The 23703-nt window shown below is 44.1% G+C and overlaps 1 protein-coding gene across 1 annotated transcript in view; it reads left to right on the forward strand.

Moving 5' to 3' along the window:
- The window catches only part of SIM1 (SIM bHLH transcription factor 1), an 82997-nt gene that overhangs the window by 9669 nt on the left and 49625 nt on the right, over positions 1–23703 (forward strand). Inside the window, exons 3-9 of the mRNA XM_032650874.1 lie at positions 844–926; positions 4351–4440; positions 4961–5069; positions 5204–5289; positions 6011–6210; positions 6426–6532; positions 7159–7306. Coding sequence (XP_032506765.1) covers positions 844–926; positions 4351–4440; positions 4961–5069; positions 5204–5289; positions 6011–6210; positions 6426–6532; positions 7159–7306 — 823 coding nt within the window. The remainder of the gene's footprint in view (positions 1–843; positions 927–4350; positions 4441–4960; positions 5070–5203; positions 5290–6010; positions 6211–6425; positions 6533–7158; positions 7307–23703) is intronic.

Consider the following 23703-nt stretch of genomic DNA (forward strand, 5'->3'; position numbering starts at 1 on the left):
AAGATCTTAACGTGGTAGTATCAAGGAGAGGAAGGGGCAGTCTTTGTTAATAGATGATACCTGGGAAGCAGAGAAGAGGAATGATTCTCTACGTCCAAGAGGGAACGGAAATATTGTAAGACGGTGTTAGCACCTGAAAATAAGTGACTTTCAGAGAGCTTTTTCTTGGAGTAGGGAGGGAGCTGAGGTTAGGACGTGGAAGGGAAAGGCAGAGGCAGGACTGCGGAGGGTAGCTGGTACTGGAAGCCATCCGCAAGCAAACGGATTTTTCCGAAGGGGGTTAAAGTCAGAGGCCAGGGAAGGAAAATGGCTGGAGAGCCCCGCAGCCAATCAGAAAGCCCACCAGGACGAGCCGCAGTCTCAGGTCGTTCCCGGCGGGCAGCGGTATTCGCTGGATGGGTGGACACCCTCGGCCTCTTGATAAGGGTGATGAAACTTGGGGTGGGAAATAGTGTCCCTCGCCCGTCTAAGCACACTAGTGAACCTACGCCAAAGTTATCGTTCTGGTGGTGTCGGGGCCCCTCTGGGCACAGACTGTCCCCAAACTCGGCCACTTGTAGGGGGGCGGAGTAGGGGCGCTCAGCCAGGACCCTGCCCTTCCTGAGAAGCCCAGGCTGGTCGAGCAGAGCGAGAGGGAGTCTCACTTCTGTTAAACCTGTTAGAAGCTGAGCGGGCAGAGCCGTCATTTACCCTCTCGCGTCCCTGCGGTCTAGGTGGGGAGGGAGCCCGGGTGGTATCGGGTCGTGTGTGCAAGTTTGCCTGGGTGACAAAACCGCGAAACTAGTCTCAAACCGCCAGCCGGGTCGGAGTGCGTCTTTTAAGGGTGTCTCTGTGTCTCCACAGGGCTCGGCGAAGCGTGGGGCCACTCGAGCAGGACCAGCCCCCTGGACAACGTAGGCCGCGAACTGGGCTCCCACCTGCTCCAGGTACTGACTTGGGCCTCCCGGCGGCGCACGTGCTTCGAGGGCCCGGGTGCCGGCCCCCGAGCCAGGATTCTTGTTTCCCGGAAAATGGGATCCCGTCCAGAGGTGGCCGTTTCGCAGCCCCTACGACTCCTTGTAGAGTTCAAATGTTTAGCTCTTAACCTCGCTGGGTGTGGAAGGCGCCTTTCGAGGTGACATGACAGTCGGCGCGTTGGGTTTGGAAGGGAGCCCGGTAAGGCCTGAATCAGGACGGCTGAACGGAGGGAGGGGGCGCCATCTGACGCCATTCAGCAGAGGGAACCAGAGGCCAAGCTGCCGAGGCCGGGCTGCAAAACCGTCCCAAATGAAGAATTCATCCAGGAAATAACGGGAATCTGGTAGAAATACCCGTCAGTGCTTTAAGTCCACACGTCCCGAATCCAGCTGCGTCCGCAACTCGTTTCACCTCCTCCCTGTAGCCCCTGGGATCCGTCCTCTCTCTCCACGCGCCCTCACCCCAGGCCTGCCCGGGCCGTGTGCGGACCCTCGCGCGTACACACATACACCTCCCTGAGTAATGAGTTTATCCAATGTGGTGGCGCCCATTACCGCGCTGTTTGCAGTGTACACCGTTTTAACTTGCCCGTTGCCCGCGTAAGTCGCCTAGCAAATATTTAAAATAGTAAAACTCCCGGGGGCATTTTTAGGCTTGACACTTTTATCCCACCCTGCACCCCCTTATTCTTATTATTCAAGTCCACCACGGGATCCTCCCGTGGGAGCCTCAAACCTGAGCAGCATCAGACTGGGGACTCTGAGCCCGTCTCCCTCCTGGAGCAGACATGAGAAGCATCTCATGGCAGGAGTGCCGTGGCCTTTCCTGTCCCATCACTACCCTGTGCCTCCTTCAATCCCAGAGACCAAAAGAGATTCCAGTTTCATAGAGCAAAGAGAGGCCCTGTGTGAGCATTCCCTCCCAGGCCTGGCCTCCATGCCTCCGAATTTAACTAAAAAAGATTCTGTTTCTCCCCTTTCTCAGGGGAGAGAAAGTTGTCTTTCATCAGTTGTCTCTCAACAACTGACCCCCCACCCAAAGCTCTCCATATTCCCAGCTAACTTTCCTCATCAACGTAAACAAGAGAGCAAAACCCAAACAGTCCCTCACCCCTTCTAGTTCTTGCCCAGTCTTTTTCCTAGTGTTCATCCCAAACTCCTTGTAGGACTTCATGATCCTCCCAATTTCCATTGCTTACTCTGCCCCCCTCACTCCCACACCGCTTGCACTCTGGCATCTCTCACAGCTGGTGTGCTCTGCACAGGCTTCACAATATTTTGATATCCAGCATAAGATGCTCATCTCTTATCACACCTGACCTTGTTCATTCCACAAACATAGGAGGCCCAACTGTATGCCAGACAGAAAGCCCTGCCCTCATGGAGCTGACACTCTCGGGAGAGCAGCCTTGCAAACCCACACAGGTGCGCACATGGTATGACAGGTGGTGTAGGTGCCATGGAGAAAAAGAAGAAGGTGAAGGAGGCGAGCTGTGTTTGAGTGGTGCCATTTTAAATGGGGACGGTTGCAGAGGACCTCACTGGGAAGGTGACATTTGGGCAAAGACTGGATGGATGTGACACTGCTTACTTGACATTCTGCCTCTCCTTGGGTCTCTAAAGTAGCACAATTTCCTGGATTCTTCTCCCTCTCTGCCTGCTTTTCTAGGTTTTCCCACTACTGTCTGGTTGTAAAGGCTGGCATTCCCCCCAAGGTTCCAGCTCTGTTTCTCCTCTCACAGCTTCCTGTGTTATCTCAACCTCAACCAACACCACCACTTCAACTCCTTTTCTCTCATTTGCATGGCCCCACTGGTTTCTTGTCTAGACACCCCTCCTGAGAGCCAGACCTTTATTTCCTACTGCCAACTGGACACATCCAAATGGAAATCTGCATATACCTGAAGTTTAGCATACCTAAGACAAGAATTCATTATCTCCTTCTTCCAGACTTCCACTCATACAAAAACTCACCAGGACTCCCTAAATTTTCAATGATCTTGAAGTCAGTCTCAGCTTCTCTTTCTGCCACCACAAATTCCGCAACAGCCAGAACCACCTTTGACTGAGACTCTTCCCCCATCTCATCTTCCTTGTGACCACCCAAGTTCAGCTTTGACCATCTCTGATCTCCTCATTTCCACTCTTTCCTCCTATAGATCACTGTCCACATTCTGCCAGGAGAAAAAAAACAAAAACAAAAAAAACACATCTAAGCATGCTATTTCCCTGCTTAGAAACCTCTGTTGAAATCTGATGCCTGCAGGAGCATCTCCAAATTCCACAGACTGACATCTCAAACTCTCCAAAAATCCAGCACCAGTGTAGTCCCTCAGCCTCATCTCTGGTACACCAAACTCATCAAACCTGAATACACCAGATCCACCCTCCACCCCCAGTCCCTGCTTTCCATACGCCATTCCTTCTGCCTAGGATGCCCTTCCTCCCTTCTCATATTCAAGCTTCCTTTCAAGGCTCTACTCAAACAGCTCTCCTAAAGCCACTCTGGTTCTCCCCAGACCTCTGGCCATCAAGTCTCCAGGCCCTCACAGCACTGTCTATTCAGCTATATGTTCATTATATCTGTCTTTAGGCCAATTGTCTGTTTTGGACTTGCAGATCCTTGAGAGCAGGATCTGACTCATCTTTACGCTTCACTGCCTGGACTGAAGCCTCATTCACAGAGATAAAGGAACAGTGAAAATCTAAGACTTTTCTTCATGGAAAGCCTGCCAGTTTGATGCATCAATGTAAACACACACATACACACTATAGCACTACTCTATGGACTTGCTGCCGGGAAAGCCTCCCATCTCCTAAATCCCCCTCTCCTGGACTCTTTCCAGAGCCACTGGCCAGCTGCCTTCTATCTACAAACTTTTCAAGATGCCAGCCCTTCCACATCTCCCAGTGCCTACTATTTCCCAAACCCTGCTAGCACTCTTTCTATTATAGAATATCCCACTATGAAACTCTCCAAGACTGACACAGGAAACTTCTGGTTTGCTCAGTGACCATCACCCCAAGAACCTAACCCACCTCTTATCACAGGCTGTGATTTCCCCCCGCCCCACAATGTTTGTGTATGTTCCAGATATGTCTGCTTTGTCCATTTTGGTGAATCCTCAGTCTTCGAGGGCAGTAGCCTTGTCCACCGCTTCCTAGAGTCTCTCCTAGGGTGCCGCATGTCCCATGCTTACAAATTTGGAATGAACAAAAGAGAGACTCTTGTGGCTGGTTTTCTTTGCTCTGTTTCCTGCCAGGCCCTGTCTACTCCATCACTCTGCACTTCTGGCAGAACATCTCTAACTTCTGTATACCCGCCCCCCCCCCCCCCCCCAGTTTCTCTCGATGGCCCAGAGGGCTCTCCATTCAATGGTTTCTGTCTCCCCAGACCTTGGATGGCTTCATCTTTGTGGTGGCCCCAGATGGGAAGATCATGTACATCTCGGAGACAGCCTCAGTCCACCTGGGTCTTTCTCAGGTAGGTGAGTGGTCCACACCTCCAGCCTTCAATGTTTACAGCCAGGGCTGGAGGCTGGAGGTAGGGTCGGGTGGGGCTTTCCCAAAGCTTTTATAGGTGTTTCTGGGACTGGAAACATCTCAGCTGGCAGGAGGTCTGGATCTCCCTCTTTCTCTACTTATCCTTTAGCATCCACCCCAAGCCCAAACAATGGCTACCTTTTTGAGCTGCTACCATAAGCCAAAGATCATGGGAGGTGGTTACATACTCATGTCATGATGTCTTCACCAGAACATTGCCAGGAAGCTACTACTATTACTACTTCAATTACTATTATTATTCTTTCCTCTCATAGATAAGGAAACTGAGGCTTAGATAGGTTGCAATAGGTAGCAGGCAGCAGAACTGGAATTAGAACTCAGGACCGACTCTAGAGCTGTGGCTCCTGTCCTCATAGCCCTGCAGACCTCTGGCTCAATCTTCCAGCCCCTCCGTGGGGCATCCCACCTCCTCGGAGACGGTGATACCCCCCTCTTTACAGGTAGAGCTGACCGGGAACAGCATTTACGAATACATCCACCCTGCGGACCACGACGAGATGACGGCGGTGCTCACTGCCCACCAGCCCTACCACTCTCACTTCGTCCAGGGTAAGGCGGACGCGCGCCGGTGACACTCCGACCCATCGCAGTCCCTGGTAGCTCTTCCTACGTTAGCCGTGGCAGGGACATGGCGCCGCACCGCCGGCCTCACGTCCTGTGCCTCCGTCCGCTCCTCTCTCCAGAGTACGAGATCGAGCGCTCCTTCTTCCTGAGGATGAAGTGCGTCTTGGCCAAGAGGAACGCGGGCCTCACCTGCGGCGGCTACAAGGTGCGTGGCTGAGAGGGGAGATCCACGCCCCGTGGCGGCCGCAGCCACCGAGCCTGGTGCAGGTGAACGGGGCAGGACCAGAGGCACGTGCGGCGGCGTGGGAGGGAGGTTCAGGCCGCCGGGACCACAGTGCCCCGCACGCGTCACAGCGCCGGGCGCACCGCCAGGGCCATTAAACTTCGCGAGCACCTGGGGACTACATTTTAAGATTGCATACGTCTCACTGGGTCTGGGTGCTGCCTGGCCGCTGGGGGTCTTAACCTGGGGCACGCAATGGGCCTTAGGGTTGTGTAAAGCGTCTGAAACGGTCGGTAACTTGGGTGGATTCGTAGAGTTTACTCACAGCGTCAGATTCTGCCCCCTCCCCTGCCAGAGGTTAAGAACCAGCGCTTTCGCTGGAATCCAAGTTTTTCTTGTTTAATAAGCACTAAACATGATCAGAATGCAGGTTCCAGGGCCCCACTTCGCGATCCGGATGCATTAGGGTTGGCGGGGCTCAGGCCTCTGCATTTTCCTCAGCTCCCAAGTGAGCTCACTGGGACAGTACAGTCGTTCCCTTGAGACACGTTGGAGCCCCAATAACTTTGGACACTTCAATGCGTGGGCGTGGCCCACAGGGGTTTGTGGACGAGGAGAGTCTCCAAATGTTTCAGTCCCTTCGCCCCCTTTTTGGATGTTTCCTGGCTGTGGCTGAGTCTCCCGCCCTCGCCGTCCGCCTCAGGTCATTCACTGCAGCGGCTACCTGAAGATCCGCCAGTACAGCCTGGACATGTCCCCCTTCGACGGCTGCTACCAGAACGTGGGCCTGGTGGCCGTGGGCCACTCGCTGCCTCCCAGCGCCGTCACGGAGATCAAGCTGCACAGCAACATGTTCATGTTCCGCGCCAGCCTGGACATGAAGCTCATCTTCCTGGACTCCAGGTGGGCGGTCAGGGCGGGAAGGGGTCACGCCTAGAGGGAGGGAGGCCCCCACTCAGTCACTGAGAGCTCCTCGTCTACCTTGTGAGCCCATTTTGCAGATGAGGCGACTGACAGGGCCCTGCGAAGTGAGGGTGGGCACCCAGCGCTGAGGCGGCTGTCGAGGGTGGGGACGGCCCAGCAGCCCGCGCTCATCCCGCCGGGGTTGCTCTCCGCAGAGTGGCGGAGCTGACGGGGTACGAGCCTCAGGACCTGATTGAGAAGACCCTATACCACCACGTGCACGGCTGCGACACCTTCCACCTGCGCTGCGCCCACCACCTGCGTAAGGCGCCAAGCTGCCCGGCCCGGGGCGTAGGACGGTGGAGGGAGGGGTGGGGGATGGTAGGAGAGGCCCTGCGGGCGCCTGCCCCAGCACCGGTCCCACTTCATTTCCCTCCTCATCCGCGGGCCCTCACACAGGCCGAGGGCGAGCCTCTGAGTTTCTGGGTGAAGTTCTCCCAGGAGGGGTCTTGTTCTCCTATTGATAGCCGTCCCCCTCCCCCACCAAGATGGAAGCGGAAACCGAGGCTCGGCCACTTGGCTCACGCGCGTTGACTCGCTTCAGCTTTGGATACAGCTTTGCTTTGAGTTTAATCTCCGAGACAGGGAACGTTAGCATCGGAGTTGAGCGGCCCAGACCCTCCGTAGGTAGAACATCGAGTGCCGGGAATCCCCCAACTTTTAAGTGTTGCCCTCCTTGCTAAGCGTGAGGGACCCGAGCACTCGATGCAAATGAACAGGACAGTCGGTTCATTTGGGAACGTTCTAACCAGAACGTTCTCTCCCTCCTGCCCTGGGAGCAGTTATCAGGGCTCACGGGGGACCCGCCTTCCCACCGCCAGGGATTACATTTGGACCGGTTCAGGAGCGGGTCCGTTCACCATCAGCTGCCTTGTGTCTCTCCATCAGTGCTGGTAAAGGGGCAGGTGACCACCAAATACTACCGGTTCCTGGCGAAGCACGGCGGCTGGGTGTGGGTGCAGAGCTATGCGACCATCGTGCACAACAGCCGCTCGTCCAGGCCGCACTGCATCGTCAGCGTCAACTATGTCCTCACGTGAGTGCAAGTCTGGGACCCCTTTGCCCACTGCAGGCGACCCTGGTTTCCACGAGGGTGCAGGTGGTGGGCACGGCCGTGTTAGGCGAGACTGGGGTCCGCGGGGACGCCGGTTTTGACCCTGAGCGCCGGCTGAGGGGCAGCTCCAGCACTTTTGCCGCTATGAAGAGACTTTCTTACGTTCTAGAGAAAGATTTAGGACTTTTCCCATCCACAGTCCATATTTGCTTTCTACTCTCTCTCTTTTAACCTTTTAATCTAACTCTGCATTAAATAAAACAATGCGGCAGGAAAGAGAGAGAGAGGAGGGTCCCACGTACGGAGCCGTTTATAGTTAATAAACAGGACATCTGTTTCACTTTTTCAAAGCTGGGTTTGAAGTTCTTAATTTTAACCAGAGTCTCCAATCAAAGTTAAGAGTTCTGAGAGAGTGATTCCTTCCTTGAACCACAAAGGGGGTTTAAGTGACCAGGAGGGTCTAACTTTAACCTCCAGAAAGCAAGGGGACCCGACCTGATGTAAGACTACAAGTCCTGGCAGGCGCCCAGGCCCGGCTTGTTGTGCAGTATCCTCGCTGCGTGAGGAGCCGGGCTCGCGGTGCCACCTGCGGGCGCGGCTGGCTGGGCGGCCTCGGTGGCTGCATCGGAGCCTTACTCTTTCTAGAAACAATAATCATTTCTGGTTAGCGGTGTGGCCCTGAAGGCTGACCACGTGTCCTGGTGTGCCCCTCGTGAAGAAAGCACGTTCTGTATAATGTTTGTGAAAATAAAATTGCTTGGGGTTGAAGCCTTTATGAAGAACCCTTTTGTGTGCAGAGTTACCTTTTTCTTTTTGGTAGAGGTTGAAATTCTTGTGATTTTAGGTTACCTCAGCAGTTATTTACTTTGGAAGCATTGACACACCAGGGCACTTAGTAGAAATGCTATTTTGACATTAGGAAGTTGGTTAAAGGGTGCTATTTGGAATAAGACCGTACTATTGGCCATGAGGAGTAGATTCATTTCACGTTCTTTTAAATTAACAAATTAAAAATGTAGTAGCTGGAAATATTATGCTTGGCAATAAGATTATTTACTCTGTGCCCTGTTTAATAAGAAAATTTAATTCAGTAGATTTGGAAAATGAATTTGGTTTAAATGAGGATTCAGTATTCAAGAATAATAGCTGTTTATTAAGAAGAACCTTTTTATTTCTTTCCTTTTAGTAAGTGGTATTAAAACAAATACTGTTAGATTCTTGTAATAGCAAGAGAGCTGTGGATTTTAACAGAGAGCAGAAAACATACCAGTATTTGGGGTACCATGAAACAAAACCATCTATTTTATGAATGCAGTTTTTCATATTGTTAAAATAAACGTAAGAGAAAATGGCAAAACATAATTCATAAAATAAGCCACTTTGTGGAGTAGAAGTATTAAAGAGTGAAAAATTATGTCTGCTCACCATGGAAAGGAAACGGATATTCTTTAAGAAGGTGCTCTGTATGTCTGAGATGTCACGAGCATTATACATACACTCTGTTCTATGGTGGGTGCCTGTGGTTATAATCATTTTTTATCAAACAGCGGGTATATAGTCACACAGCCCCATATAAATGATCAGAATGCAAGTTAGACCTCCCAATGGGTAAACTTAATTTATGTTTAGAGTCATTTTGAAATATTCTGTTTTGTTTTCCAGGGGATAAGTGTACTTTCTTTCTTCTGTTGACTCTGTCATTCTTCACTCTACACACTCCTTCAGAGCTGCAGGATTAGGCTCCCAACTCTACATCAGATTAAAAAGATGTAATGAGGATAAATGATTTACAGAGGGAAAAATAACATCGCACACATTTTTCTGAATGTTTTATACCTCTGAATGAAAGTAGAAATAAACACACAGAAGCACACAAGATGAAAAGCTGAAATTGATTACCCTTTTATGAGGCTCAGCTCCAATTCTTTGTATAAAAATTCTTAGGACAATTTTTATAGCTGCAAATGTGGAAACTGCCTTAGATGGAATGTCATCAAGTGGCTCTGTGTGTGTTGACAAGATTTTCATAATGAACAGGTTGCAGTTTGTTTGATGTGTATATCACATATCTGGCTGGAAGTTACTAATTTACATTGTCTTAGCAAATTAAATAGATGGCTATTGATTCTCTATGGTAGCAGTGAACTACCACATACATTTGTTTCAGGGCTAGTTCTCTATGAAGCCTGAGAATGATAAGTGAATTCTTTCCAAATACACCACCTCAAACAATATACTTAAAACCACAAGCCCCCCCAAATAACTTGACAGGCCAGATGTTTTCCAAATTTAGACAGTTTAATAGCATACTTTGTGAAGGGGTTTTCATGTCATGAAAGTAGAGAGAATTTTAAGTAGTCATTGGTCAAATGAAGGTGTGGCATTTTGGTGGAAGCTACATTCATCAGAAACTCTTTTTTTTTAATTGGACAAATCTGGGAATTTATTTGAAGTATATTTTTAAAAATTCATTTTGAAATAATTTTATACTTTTGTAAAAGATGTAAGAAAGTATAAAGCACCCCTGTATAGCCTTCACCCAGATTTTCACCTGTGGTTAGCATTCTGCCACTATGCTTTGGCATTCCCAATCTCTCCCTTCCTTCCCTTTCCCCCTCCAAATATATACACATGTACATATACATGCACAAATGTTACTATCTTTTTTATGAACTATTTGAGAGTAAGTACAGCCATCATGCTCTTTTACCCCTAAAAGCTGAAGTGTGTGTTTCCTAAGAACAGGGACATTCACTCATATAACCACAGTAGAATTATGAAAAGCAAGAACTTTAACACAAATATAATGCTATTATCCAATATACATACCTTATTCAAATTTCTCCAGTTGTCTCAATAATGTCCTTTGTAGAAAAACTTCTATTATTTTTTTAAGGTCCAGGATCCAATCCAGGATCACACATTGCATTCAGCTTTCTGTTTCGCTAAGTCTCTTTTAGCTAGAACATTTCCTCATGCCATTTTTGTTTTTCATGAAAGTGACCATTTTAAAGGGCACAGGCCCACTCTTCTATACACTGTCCCAGAAACTCATTTTTCTAAGTTCCTGGTGGTAAATTTATTGTTGAAGTTAAAATATGCCTAGAAAAATTAGTCATTATTATCTAACAAAAGCAATGATGAATAGAAATGTTCAGTAACCTTGTTTTAATAAGTGGCTGCGACAGTGATTGTAGGAATTTTAGAGGCAGGTGGTGTTTTTACTGGCTTTTGTCTGACCACTGTACAAAACGTTGGTGTTCTGGAAATCTGGAGAAGACATTATGATTAAATATAAAATTTTTTCTTAGTTTTTCTCTGGGTCCTTGAGGTTCACTGAAGCTTGTATAGCTCTTCATTAAAACTCGCCCCCCCAAAAAAACCCCCCAAAACAGGAAAAAAAAAAAAGCTGACCAGCTCGTGACTTTCTATAAGACAAACATACCCTTTTAGCTTAAAAAAAAAAAAATCTTTCTTATAAACTTTGCATGCCCACGGGGTTTGAAATAAGTGTTAATTATGACAGGCCCTGCTCCCTGATTATTTTCCAGAGGAGAGGTGAATGGAGCTAGTGTCTAGTAACAGTGAATGTGGGGAAAGTCCGGAAAGTATGGAGAGTGAAAGAGAGCATACTGTGTAAAACCAAAGTAATTTTCTTGAATTTGTATGTCCTCGAGTTTGTTTAATTAGTAGTGTTAGTTATTCATAGCCAGTTCAGATGGAAAACATTAGTACTTAATGTGAAGAAGATTGAAAATGTGGAACACCCAATAAACTGTGAAAAGTTATTTCTAGAAAAATGAACAGTCTTTCTTCTCTTTATGTTTTAATAATTAAACTTTTTTAATCTACTTTTAAGGATCAACCAGTAAGGTGTAAGAATCTCATTTTAAAATATTTTAAAACGTAAAATTTTCAAACATACAAAAAAGTTGAAAGAACAGTACAATGAATATCCAGATACACATCATCTATAGTAAAGCCATATTTGCTTTCTGTCTCTCTCTTCCTATATCTGTGTCTATTTGTATATACATTTTTTTTCTCCACTGAATCATCTTAAAGTAAGCTACAGACATGATACATCATCCTTAAATAACATTCTCCTACATAGCCACTGTACATTTATTATGGCACATTTTAAGTGTTCAAATTACTGTGTGTAGAAGGTTGCAAAAATATACATGAGATCTAGTTTACTGATGCCATTAAAGACAGTCCGCCACTGAAAGTCATCAAGTACTCACTGATGTGTGACCTCATTTAGGATGACTGATAGTATTTTGTGAGGGGACTTCTGTAGGATATAGTAGTAAATGTTAGTGTATTTTAAACTAGACTTCTAATGAGAATTGTAAGCTAATACAATTCTGATATTTCGCTTGGAAAGTAAGAGAGAAGATTTTCAGAGTAATTGGGTAATTTTGGAATCAGATACATTTAATATCTTCAACCATTTTTTTGTTGTTATTGTTGTTGGTAAAGAAGCCTTCTCTGTTTATTTCCTAAGTTTAGGGTAGAACAGTGTTTCAGTGGAAAATCTCACATGCTGTTTTAGAGTGATTCACTGAACATATAGAAGAAAGTAACTTTCTGTCTTACAGTTTCTATCTCAGTGTTACAGAAAGCAGAACAAGTAGACACAATTTACATTAGTGGTCTATATAACACTTGCTATCTACTGAATAATCCTTTGAATTTGTAGAAAAGTTAGGGCAAATGCCAAAGGAGACATACTTCCTTCATAGAAAAGAAAAAAAAAGACGGTGTCTACACTGTAATTATTGCAGGTCCCATAATTTTTGTTCTTCTTTGCATAAAACCACTGTAGTTCTCACAATTAAAAAGGGTTTCTAAGTGTTAACATATTCTGTGACTATAAACCCTTATGTATCCTTACCATAAAGCAGCAGACATTAAAATATGCTGATATGAGTTTGCCTTTCAAGTGTGTTAATAGTGCTGAGCTAATTTGAGCACTTAAATTTTTTTAAAAATTTAATTAATTTAAAGACCCCGTGATATTATTGCTATTACTACTAGGAAATTTTAGAAAATGATTTGTAAAAACTTGACCAATAATTTGAGTAGTTATAAAAATGGACTTTATTTTTCTGGCTTTTGTAGCAAAACCACCCTTTTCTATTACAAGTAATGTCAAATGAAGCACCTTTTGACTTAGCAATCTACACCAAAATATGAAATAATTTATTCTCGTGCCTCAGATCGATGGCGCACTCATTGCATAGATTTAATGTTTTGATCATGAAAAATAATAATCATGTACCAATGTATACCCATAAATTAGGTTTGATCCCTAATGTGTTGAATTATTATTTGGATAATATTGAACATCAAAGCCCCTGTTGTCCTTTTCAAATGATCTTTTATGTAACTGAATGGTCATAGAAACAAATTGAAAACACATTTGTATAGACAGTAATTTATAACAACCAAAGCTATTAATAGTAAACTAATAATAATTTTAGTAACTACCACAAACACTTTATTAAAGGAAAGGACTGGGATATTTAGTCTGTTTTACAGTACCTAATACCAGTACTCACTTAAATAATCTTATCCTTCATACACTTTTCACTAGTTGTAATTTTTTTAATCAAAATGATCTGTATTTAGGTTTTGAATTTCTCATTTATACTCAACATTTTCCCTCTATGCCTGAATACATATTTCTTTTAGAGCGCTGCCACATTCATTGCTTAATTTTGCTCTTTTGACATCTCTGTACAGTGGTTGGGGCCAGGATCACACTCCCCATTTTCTAGGTGAGGAAGCTGAGGTCAGATCTGCTGAGTAAGTAGTGAAGCCAGGGTTAAAGCCTGGAATGTCAACTGTATCCCCCAGTTCTCTGTATGGTGATGGTGGGGGAGAAAATGTCTGGGAGAGAGGAATGGCTTTAAATGAGTAAGGCCTGTAGTGTTAGGCCACCCAGCTTCTGGATAGGCTTTCATCTGGTCTCATGATGGAACATTAAAACGCTGCCTCTGTGTTGCTGCTTCACAACTATGTTCAGGTATTGACAATTGAGGGGGTTAAATTAGCAGTGCTACCTTCTCAATGACATTCAATTAAGAATGTATCTTTTTTTTCTCCTTTAAGGGCATTTTCACTGTGTAAGAAAAAATGTGGCCTGCAAACATTTTAGTTTTTTATTGAATTGCTTGCCTTTAGATTACCCAGATACAATATTGCTATTACTAATTATTTCTTTTCTGCAACCAGATTTAACATTTTATGTTCTGGTTAAACAAAAGTCAGTGAATTGGCAAACCAAGTCATCCTTTTTTTATCACATGAGACACCAAATTACCTCCTGTGGTGGCAGGCTATTTGAGAGAGAGAGAGAGAGAGAGAGTGTGTTTCTGGGGGTCAGCACTGGCCCTTTTCTGTTTTTGAAGGATAATGGCAGAAAAGGTTGTCCCCTGGGGACTCTGTTCAGGGGATGGGGATGGAGAGCTTCCCAGCATGCTCTGGGCAGGTGCGTCATCCGCTGACCCTTTGGCAGCGCTGCTGCCTGGCTGCTTCCCCTTCCACAGACCCCTCTGGCTTCCACTCCTTCCTTTGTTGTTACCCTGACCTGGATGGCACTGACTCACAGGACCTCCCCTTTACTTCCTGGGTGGAGGCCACTTGGTGCTTACTAAATGACCAGCCTGACCACTCTTCTCTGGCTGTTGGGAGGAGAAGCGTTCTGATCTTTGAGTCACATCGTGGAAAAACATGGATCATTACATTTGAAGGCAGGGATCCATGCCTGGATCCATGTTATTGTGAATGGATGGACAAATTCAAATAAGGCTTTACTGGAACTCCAGAGAAACATGTTTTTGTCTTTTGACTTAGTGTGGTCATGAGGCAAACGCTGTTATGTTTGGTACAAGATGTGTGTGTATGGAGGTGGATGGATTATGCATACCTTTTTTTAATTGAAGCCTAGTTGATTTACTTTTTTTGGATTATGCATATCTTGATAATTTAGTAAAAGGCTGCTACTTCCTTCCCCTTATCAAGTGCTTTCCTCTCTGTTTTCTATTCTCATTGGCTTGTGACATCTTTCTAGATTAGCAGGCGGTGATAGAAAACTCATTTGGGTTGAAGTGCTGATGTCTGTGTTTAAGCCATCATGGAAAAAGGATTGGTTGGAGTTTAGATGGAACCTGGAAATACCCGAGTGCCTATGAGTGGAGGGATTTAACATTCTGCCTTGTCTGAAGGAGTAACTTCCCATCTCCTTCCCCCTGCTGCAGGCATCCCAAGGTCCAGGGAGCTGGCAGTGGGGAGAGGTGATCCATGGTGAGGGCAGGGCTAAGGGCCATGAGAGAGGAACTTGCTTTTGTTGGGCACTGACAACGTTAGGGGTCTGGCTGAGTCTGGGCCATCTGTTTACCATCTGTGACTTTTACTCTGGGAAGTTATATTGCACTAGGATCGTGATTTTGTTTTTTTAAAAGCACAGTATCATTCGAAGCAACCTGCGAGGGAAAGGCGTGAACTTTGGTGTCAGATGGATCCAGGTTCAAATATGCGTTGCTGCATAATAGCTGTGAGACTTTGAGCACAGCTCTACACCTTTGACCCTCTGTTTTCCCATCTGTGAAATGGAGACATTTGCATACACTTTTTAAGTACTGAGGGGGATTAAATAAGATAATGTACGTATAGCACAGTACCTGGCAGAGAGCAGATGCTCAAAATATCTTAACTGTTGTTATTAGCTCTTGCCAATTATGTGACTTCAACTGAAATACTTTGGAAGGAGATGAATAATTCCCTCTTTAACTTGGATTTCAAGATTCTCGAATCCACAAATTTAAGTGTTTATTTTCTTTCCCCTCCCCAGTCCTTCCATTCACACCCCTCCAAGCATTGTGCTCTTTGTGTGTGGTGGCTTCTATAGTTTGATTAGGCTCACCCTGTTTTTCACTGGTGTCACTGTATGCTCTAGAGGGAGCTGAGATTTCTGCTTGGATGGAGGTAAGCCAGCATTTACCAAGTGCCTTATTTGTGCCAGGCAAGGTAGAAGGTGCCTTACATGGTGAAATGTTGTTTACAAGGAAAAAGAGGTTCTAAGAAACTAAGCTTTTATCAAATTTCTGAGGTTAATTTTGTTGGAACCAGTGTTTTGTCAATTTTACCAAGTCAGTAATTATAATTTAAAGTGAATAAAACCTGCAACAGTGGCATTTTTGATGATCAGTGGAGGCTTTTGTATGTTCCCTATCTCTCTACATGGACTGGGTATGGCTATCTCACCAGTGTTTTACAGAGGATGGCAGATTGCAATGATTTATTGCATGTATACACGAAACAGAAGTCTTGGCTTCTCTTGAGTAGTTTACAATTTAGTTGACAAAATAAAAGTTTCATTTAAATATTTAAGAACTCAGATTAGTCTAGTTTGAAATGATATGGTGCACTTGCACTATTTGCTAAGGGCACAGAATTCAAAGGAGCTTGAAATGAAGGTGGAGGTGTCAGGGAAGGAGTAGAATTTTAAGGGTTGGACAGAAGTGGGATCTTTTGAGATGAAACAATGACTTCCACACATTTGTCCCATTGTTCTTTTTCCGTAAGTATTTCTGTGACAGTCACTCTTCAAATTCGATTCAGCTGTGCTTGTCTCACTGCTCTTGTCTAAGCTGAGTTTCTCTCTTTTTTTTTTTTTGTGGTACGCGGGCCTCTCACTGTTGCGGCCTCTCCCGTTGCGGAGCACAGGCTCCGGACGCGCAGGCTCAGCAGCCGTGGCTCACGGGCCCAGCAGCTCCACGGCATGTGGGATCTTCCCGGACTGGGGCACGAACCTGTGTCCCCTGCATCGGCAGGCGGACTCTCAACCACTGCACCACCAGGGAAGCCCAAAGCTGGGTTTCTTTCTGTCTCTACATTTTTACCTGAACTTTTTTTGTTGGAACTCAGCGTGTTCCATCAGGATTGGAAACTATTTTCCCCAAAGCTCGTACCTTTCCCAAATGAGTACTAGTATATCTTCAACATGTTCATTTGACTTTAATAATGAATATATATATTTTTAACATCCAGGCATAGGACATAGTTTTTAAAGTTTTAAGGGATGTCAGTATTCTGAATTGAACTTAAAATCTTATTGAAATGAATACACAGTGGCGCCACAGTGGCATAATGGTTGTATTTTAAAAATTATTTGTAGGAAGTAAATGTGAGATATACATTAGGACAACAAACAGAAGCAGAATGGAGGAGAGGGAGGTGCAGAGAAGCTATGTTGCCAGCTCCAGATTTGCAGAACCGGAAGGCCTCCCCAGTGTGGCGTTTGACATTGTAATCCTACTACTAGAATATGATGCAGCCTAACCCCTAGGCTTCTTACCTAGATGTTTCAAACTCTGATAACCATAGCGACATTTTACAAGATATTTGAAAAATGTGTTATGAAATGAGATATCACTACATTTTATCATGCAATATAGCATATTAGTTAAGGGTTTGGGCTCTGGGTCTGTTGCCTATTTAAATCCCTGTGCTGCCACTAACTCTGTGATTGTGGGCAAATTGCCTAACTTCACTGTCTTTTTTTTAATCTGTAAAATGAGGGTAATAATTATATCTACCTCATAGAGTCGTTGTGGACATTACATGGATAATGTGTGAGGTTCTTGGCACTGTGCCTGATTACAAAGTAACATGGGATAAGTGTAAATTATTAGGGTGATTATTTCAGTGAAATTAAATAGAATAATTTTTGGCCTGCCAGTAAACGCAGAATAAACGTCTGTGAGTCTTTGGGCTGAAGGACGGAAAGCACAAGTCTTCAGAAGGCTGAGGGTTGCCCAAGAATAAGTCACCAAACATTCTGAGGCATCTGGAAAGGACTGTGAGACCATCCTTCAGTTGGTTATTGCTAATAGGTCTTTAAGCATTTATAAATGATTTATTGAGCACCTATTATGTGTCAGGCACAGTGCTAGGTTCTGAGGACACCGAAATGAACAAGACAATATCTGAAGGAAAAAGAAGTAAGCACAAGTCCAAGCTATAGCCTACCTTGATTTCTCCATAGGTTTGCTGATGACTGAGATTCCTTCCTGGAGGGAAGTGCTTCCATCCACAATTAGAAGGAAGAGGGCCCAAAGTACCTTGGGACTGTTAGGGTGCCCCTGGGGAATAAGCTTGCAGGGGCAGTCAGACTCCCCTCTGGTTAGATGGTGGGGAGGGAGCGGATGCAGTGAGAGGAGCCGGGCCCCCGGAGAGAGGTGTGTGTGTGTGTGTGTGTGTGTGTGTGTGTGTGTGTGTGTGTGTGTGTAGATCATGATTGGCAGCAAGGTAACCGATTGCAGGCTAAGAAGTCCAATTTTAATTCTCACAAGGACATTACCCAGGGCAGGTCCTGTGTATCTCATTACCTGAGCCAGAGAGAGAGAGCAGTTGTGCCCAGGTTGACTTTTGTCCTGTTGGGATGATGTTGAGTAGATTTTTGTTCTGCTTTGAATGTGATTTTTGAATATTTTGTGGGGCTGACTTCTAATAGGAGTATGCATCTCAGCAAATTTTAAATTGAAGAATCTCTCTAGAGTCAAAATAGTCTTTGCCGATTTATTACGTTTTTAGGAAGTGTTGCTAATTATTTTAGGTTAATGTAATTAAACTTTTCTTTTGTAAAGGGAAATTCCCAGGCATTGCTGCTGCCTTGCCCCGGAGAGACTGGAAGATGGTTGTCAGCTCCAAGCTGAAGGAGGGGTGGGAAGGTGCTCTTGTTTGCTGCCAAGCTTAGAAAGGTTGGGGAATAAGAAGGACTCGCATTTGAGCGGCGGTTATTTTGTGCCAGAGGCTCAGAGAGGCCAAGTGACTTAGCCAATATAACACAGCTCAAGAGTGAGCATACCACCAGGGCCCAGACTCCAGAGCCCATCCAACTTCCTCTTTGGTATGCTGTTTTTAAGCTGGTAACATTGTACTAGGGTGAACCATATGAAATTGCCACTTCTGTATATTGAAATAGTCCAAAATTGGCAATTTTATGATTCCACCTATTGCTCAGGAAGTAATAGGATGTTTTGCAGAGATTTTACCAAGGTCTATGGATAGTTCACTCTCTTGTTCAATATGGGGTCTTCATTGCTTCCCAGAACCAGTCAGCTGCCATGCGGTATGCTCACTTCCAGGCCCCAGCCCATCTCCCCTCCATCAGTTTAAGCACCAATGGTCATGACATGTTCACAAAACAGCAGTCCAGAAGCATCACCTGTAGACAATTATTTTATTTAGAACATCTAATATTTTACCAGGATTCAAATGCAAGCTGCTGTCTTTACTAGAAGGATGTCTTTCCTTTGATTGATTGCTAAATAGATAGAGCTTGTGAAAGGATCTCTTTTTTTTTTTTCCCTGGGATTTCTTGTTCAAACAGAATTTGTTGTATCCACATCAGTAAAGCCGTGCTAATATGGGCTGCTGGCCAGATCGTGGAAATAGCCTCATTATATTGAACTGGATGTCATAATGGTACCCATTAAAGTGGGATTCTCTCTGTGTTTGTACTTTTAAATCCAAGTCCCTTGCCACTTTTTACATCTCTCTGAGAATAGCAACATTCTCTAGCAATGCAATCTGAGAATGTGCTGGCTCTCTCCTCCTACTATTGAAAACCACGATAAAAATAGAATCCTGGTTTCAGAGTATTTTTAGGGGTTTGTGGCTTGCTTCTGCTCCTCCGTCATTCATTTCACTCTCTGCGCTTGTGATGACTGTAATGTGTTCTGGTGGCTGAAGGTAAGGACCCACGAGATTTACTTCTTTCAACACTCCCATTAATTGATATCGGTGTCCAAATATACGACAGGAAAAGAGCAGCATTTTTTTTCCTCCAGAACACAGACCTACAAGAGAATGGACTTGAGGATGTGGGGAGGGGGAAGGGTAAGCTGTGACAAAGTGAGAGAGTGGCATGGACGTATATACACTACCAAACGTAAAATAGATAGCTAGTGGGAAGCAGCTGCATAGCACAGGGAGATCAACTCGGTGCTTTGTGACCACCTAGAGGGGTGGGAGGGAGACGCAAGAGGGAAGAGATATGGGAACATATGTATATGTATAACTGATTCACTTTGTTATAAAGCAGAAACTAACACACCACTGTAAAGCAATTATACTCCAATAAAGATGTACTAGTCATTAAGAGACGAGTAACGTCACAGCATTTCTATTAGCTGTCGAAATCTTGCTACAGTCCTGGCAAAGTGAAGTATTTGTTGTGCTGGATTTGGGTAATGGACCCCTGCAGGGTTACAGCTCAGAAATGCTGGAAGGATGAAGCCCACAGAAGGGAGGGCAGAGTGGGTGTCAATCTCATTCCTGCAATTAAAGCAGTTCAAGAAATAGCAAAGTGCAGGGTGGTATTTATTGTGAGGGTTAATTGAAAACCAGGGGAAAATATTTAGAGACGCTACATGGCATTTCACATTGTAATCACTTTTCTATTTGTGTCTCATCTTGTTGACTCAATAGGACCTTCATTATAAACAAATTTCTATCATTAGAATTAGCTTAATTTCTGTGACTGTAATTAAGAGGATGGTAAGAAATGTTGTAGAGCCTAGTCCTCTCTACTGAAAACTGGGAGTGTTTCTTGCATTCACTCTGCAAGTATTTCCCCAGTGTCTACCACATGCCAAGCTCTGTGGTAGGACTCTGGTATGACTAAGACAGACAAGGTTCCTACCCTCATGGAGCATAAATTTTAGTGGGAAGAAATAGGTAGTACTTATAAACAAGTAAATATGTTGTATAATGTCAGGAAATGAGGGGGAAAAAAATTAAGGGAAAAAGAGATGGAAGTGGTCAGGGAAGTCCTCTCTGAGGACTCTTAAATGAAGGGAGGGAGGCAGCCATACCAAGACCTGCAGGGAGAATATTTCCAGCAGTGGGAAGCAAGTACAAAGGTCCTGAGGTGGCAATCAGCTTGACAAGTTGACAAATGGAGGAGGTCACTATGGCTGGAGCAGAGAAAGAGAGGAGAAGAGCAGAAAAAGAGGATGCTAGAATAGGCAGAGTCAGATCATATTGGGTCTCAAAGGCTCTGGGAAGCCATTGGAGAGTTTTGAGCCAAAGGCATGGCATGAAGTAATTTAAGCTTTGAAAGGATCGTCTGGATGATGTGGAGAGTAGGCTTTGGGGTGGGTGATGGGAAGAGGCAGGGAGACCAGTTAGGAAATGATTGTAATTGCCTAGATGAGGGAAGATGATGGCTTGAAAGAGGGAGGTTGTGGTGAAGGATCAGATTCAGGATGTTTTGAAGGTAGACCAATGGGGTTTGCAGATGGACTGGATATGAGTTGTGAAAAAAATAGGAGTCAAGAGCAGCACCTAGGTTTCTAGTCTGAGCAACTTGAGTGAATCATGGGAAGAAGCAGATTTGTAGGAAAGGGCAGCAATCAAGGGTTGTGTGTGGACATGTTTAGTTTGAGATGTCTGTTATTCATCAGAGTGGAAACACCAGGTAGGCAGTTGGATCTGGGTGTCTTGGAGTGAGGAGGTCTCAGCTGAAGATGAGGGTCATCAGCATATAGAATTTAAAGCCAGTGGAGGGGCTGAGATCACTAGGGAGTGGGTGTCAATAGAGAAGCAGCCTGAAGACCAAGCCCTACAGCTCTGAGTGGTTTAGGGTCTGCAGGAATGGGAAATGCCCAAGAGGAGGCTGAAAGGAAGCAAACAGTCAGGGATGGGAATAGTTTGGTGAAATATATGCAGTCAGGGCAGGCCCTGGGGAACATGTGAATTTTGTCTTTGGAATGTTCCCTCCCTTTTCAGTGGTTTTCCATCTTCTCTGCGGTGCCCTCTCTTTCAACTGATTCTTTTAGTTTCTCTCATCCCTGATAACAACTGCTCTAGTTCTCAAAGCGTGGTCCCCTGACTGGTAGCGTCAGTACCATCCAGGAGCTTGTTAAAAATGCAAATTGTGGGCTCTACCCTAGACCTACAAATGAGAAACTCTAAAGACTGGAGCCCAGCAAGCTGTGTTTTAATACATTTTTCATGTGCTTCTGATGCATGCTGAAATTTGAGAATCACTGCTCTAGAGAAAGAAGCTTATAAACTGAATCAATGAAGGACAATAGATGAGGCTTACCCTATTATCCTTTTCTGAGCCATCTGTCTAAAGCCAAAGAAATAAATGTCTAACAACAGATATTGAGCATCAACCACTAGACCATTCTTGAGACATCTTCATGGGAGCCAAGGAAACATCTCCAGCCCTAAAGATAATAAAAGCAGGCACCTGCCTATCCTGTCTTTAGTAGTAGGCTCTATTTATAACTATATATTCTGTATAGTATTATACAAGCTCTCTGACTCCAAATATGGCGACAATGAAAAAGTTGGCATTTCAGTGGGCAATTCAAAATCTCTAGCAACAATTCAGAACTTATTTTGTTAAAACACTGCTTATTTACCAGGCAATTTAAAATATCTGAATACCAAGGCACATAATAATAATAATGATAATGATAATAAAACATTTGTTGAATTTTGAATTCTTATTCATAAAATACATCTCAAATTTATTTTAGCTGTTTAAATAATAGAGTTTAATGTATATTTAGTTAAGCATTACAGTAGTAAGGACTTAAGGAGATTAGAAATAAATGAATCCAATTAAAGAACACATCTGTGAGATTTGATATGTCCTAGGTATGAATGAACTGTTTGCACAGCAACTGTAAAGAAACCGTTAAATGATTAACTATCTAGAAGAGGTTTAATCAAGAATAAATGCTATAGGACATATTTTAAAATATTTAAGTTAAACAGATGAAGACTTTGTGCATTTGAAAACATCGCATCATGCCATCATTTTTTGCTGCATCTTTTCCCAGGGAGTTCGAAGACTGAGGTTCAACTTTTCTGTGATCTGCAGACATGTCAGGGCCTTGTGTTGTGTAGGAAAGGGCAGAGCTTCCAACAGTGCCATGAGGTTTGGCTTTGTGGGGCCTCCTCACACACTGTGGGGAATTGGGGGACCCTGAGATCTTGTGGATAGGATCCCAGTGTTGGGGAAAGATTATTTCTTCGCGATTACAGGTATTTTTCTGTTCCTGGAGTTTGTGTGGAGTTGAAAACAGGAGGTGTGCTCTTTCACCCTCTCTGCCAGAGGATTTTAGGGTTTAGGAATCAGCTTTGTAAGGGTCAGAAGAACTATGTGAGAAAGCTATTCCTGTGAGAATAGAACCTCAGCCAAATATAAGGTGTTAGGTGATGGATTCCCCCATCACATATCTATCTTAAATATTGGAAGGGTTTTAAAGAGAACATGTATTTGAAAAACATCAGCTTAATAATTGACAGTGAAAGTGAGAGGGATGGACAGAGAGGGTGGAGAGGTGAGACAGAATGCAAAGAGGGGGCCAGAAAAACATGTGTGCATTTTATTTTCTATTTGTGAACAATTTTAAATGTAAGAAAAACTTGGTTGATATTAATATCATTTTTTTCTTTCTTTATATTTGGCTTTTTCTTCCCCTCCAGAAGTGGGCTAAAATTAGGGATTCTCCTGGGAAAGGAGACCGACCATTTTTAATTTACGCCTTTGATGAAAGAGGCAGCACATTTTGCATTTAATTTATTCGAATCTAACTTTTAAAGTCCACCTCAAGAAAATAAGAAACAACACAGCTATAAGATCAATAGGATTTGGAACTTAGACCAGGAAGATTCACAAACATACCTAAAACTTTAGTAGCTAGATATAGAATGAATTCTGAACGTAAAAAAATAAGTTCCTCAGAGCAAGAAATGTGCCCCCAAAGTAGGGTTTATGCCATTTAAACAATGACAAATATGTCATCTATAACTCATATGAAACTAAATTGTTTTAAGAAGCTCCGTGGCAAGACTTTCTTTTTTTCAGTTATAAGTAATATTTTAAGTTATAGTCTCCAAAGAAGGAAACATAAAGTCCTGTAGTTCACTTGAAAGCCTTCAGAGACAGATAATTCTGTCAGGTAGGAAGGGTGGAAAATAGGTCAGAAAGAAAGTGAAATGTACAGGCACCAAGACAGCATAAAGTCATTTGGACATTTAAAAATTATAAATGGTGTGCATGAGAAGTTGAACCTATGGGAAAAGACGTTTAGTAGTGCTTTCTCTCTTTTGTAATTTAACATTCACAAAGAAGAAATCCTGGATATATAAGGAAAAGAAATTGGGGAACCATTTCACAATGAGGTAGGAGTGCCTGAAATTTGCCTCAATTAGTGTTTCTTTTTCAATAATTTTTTTTCTGATTATAAAAGTCATACATGTTTATTACAGAAAAAACTAAGATAATGTGGAATGGTATAAAGAGAACATAAAGAACATCGTTAATTTATTTTCCAGAACTC

The sequence above is a fragment of the Phocoena sinus genome, chromosome 12, assembly GCF_008692025.1.
Source record: "Phocoena sinus isolate mPhoSin1 chromosome 12, mPhoSin1.pri, whole genome shotgun sequence".
Lineage (NCBI taxonomy): Eukaryota > Metazoa > Chordata > Mammalia > Artiodactyla > Phocoenidae > Phocoena > Phocoena sinus.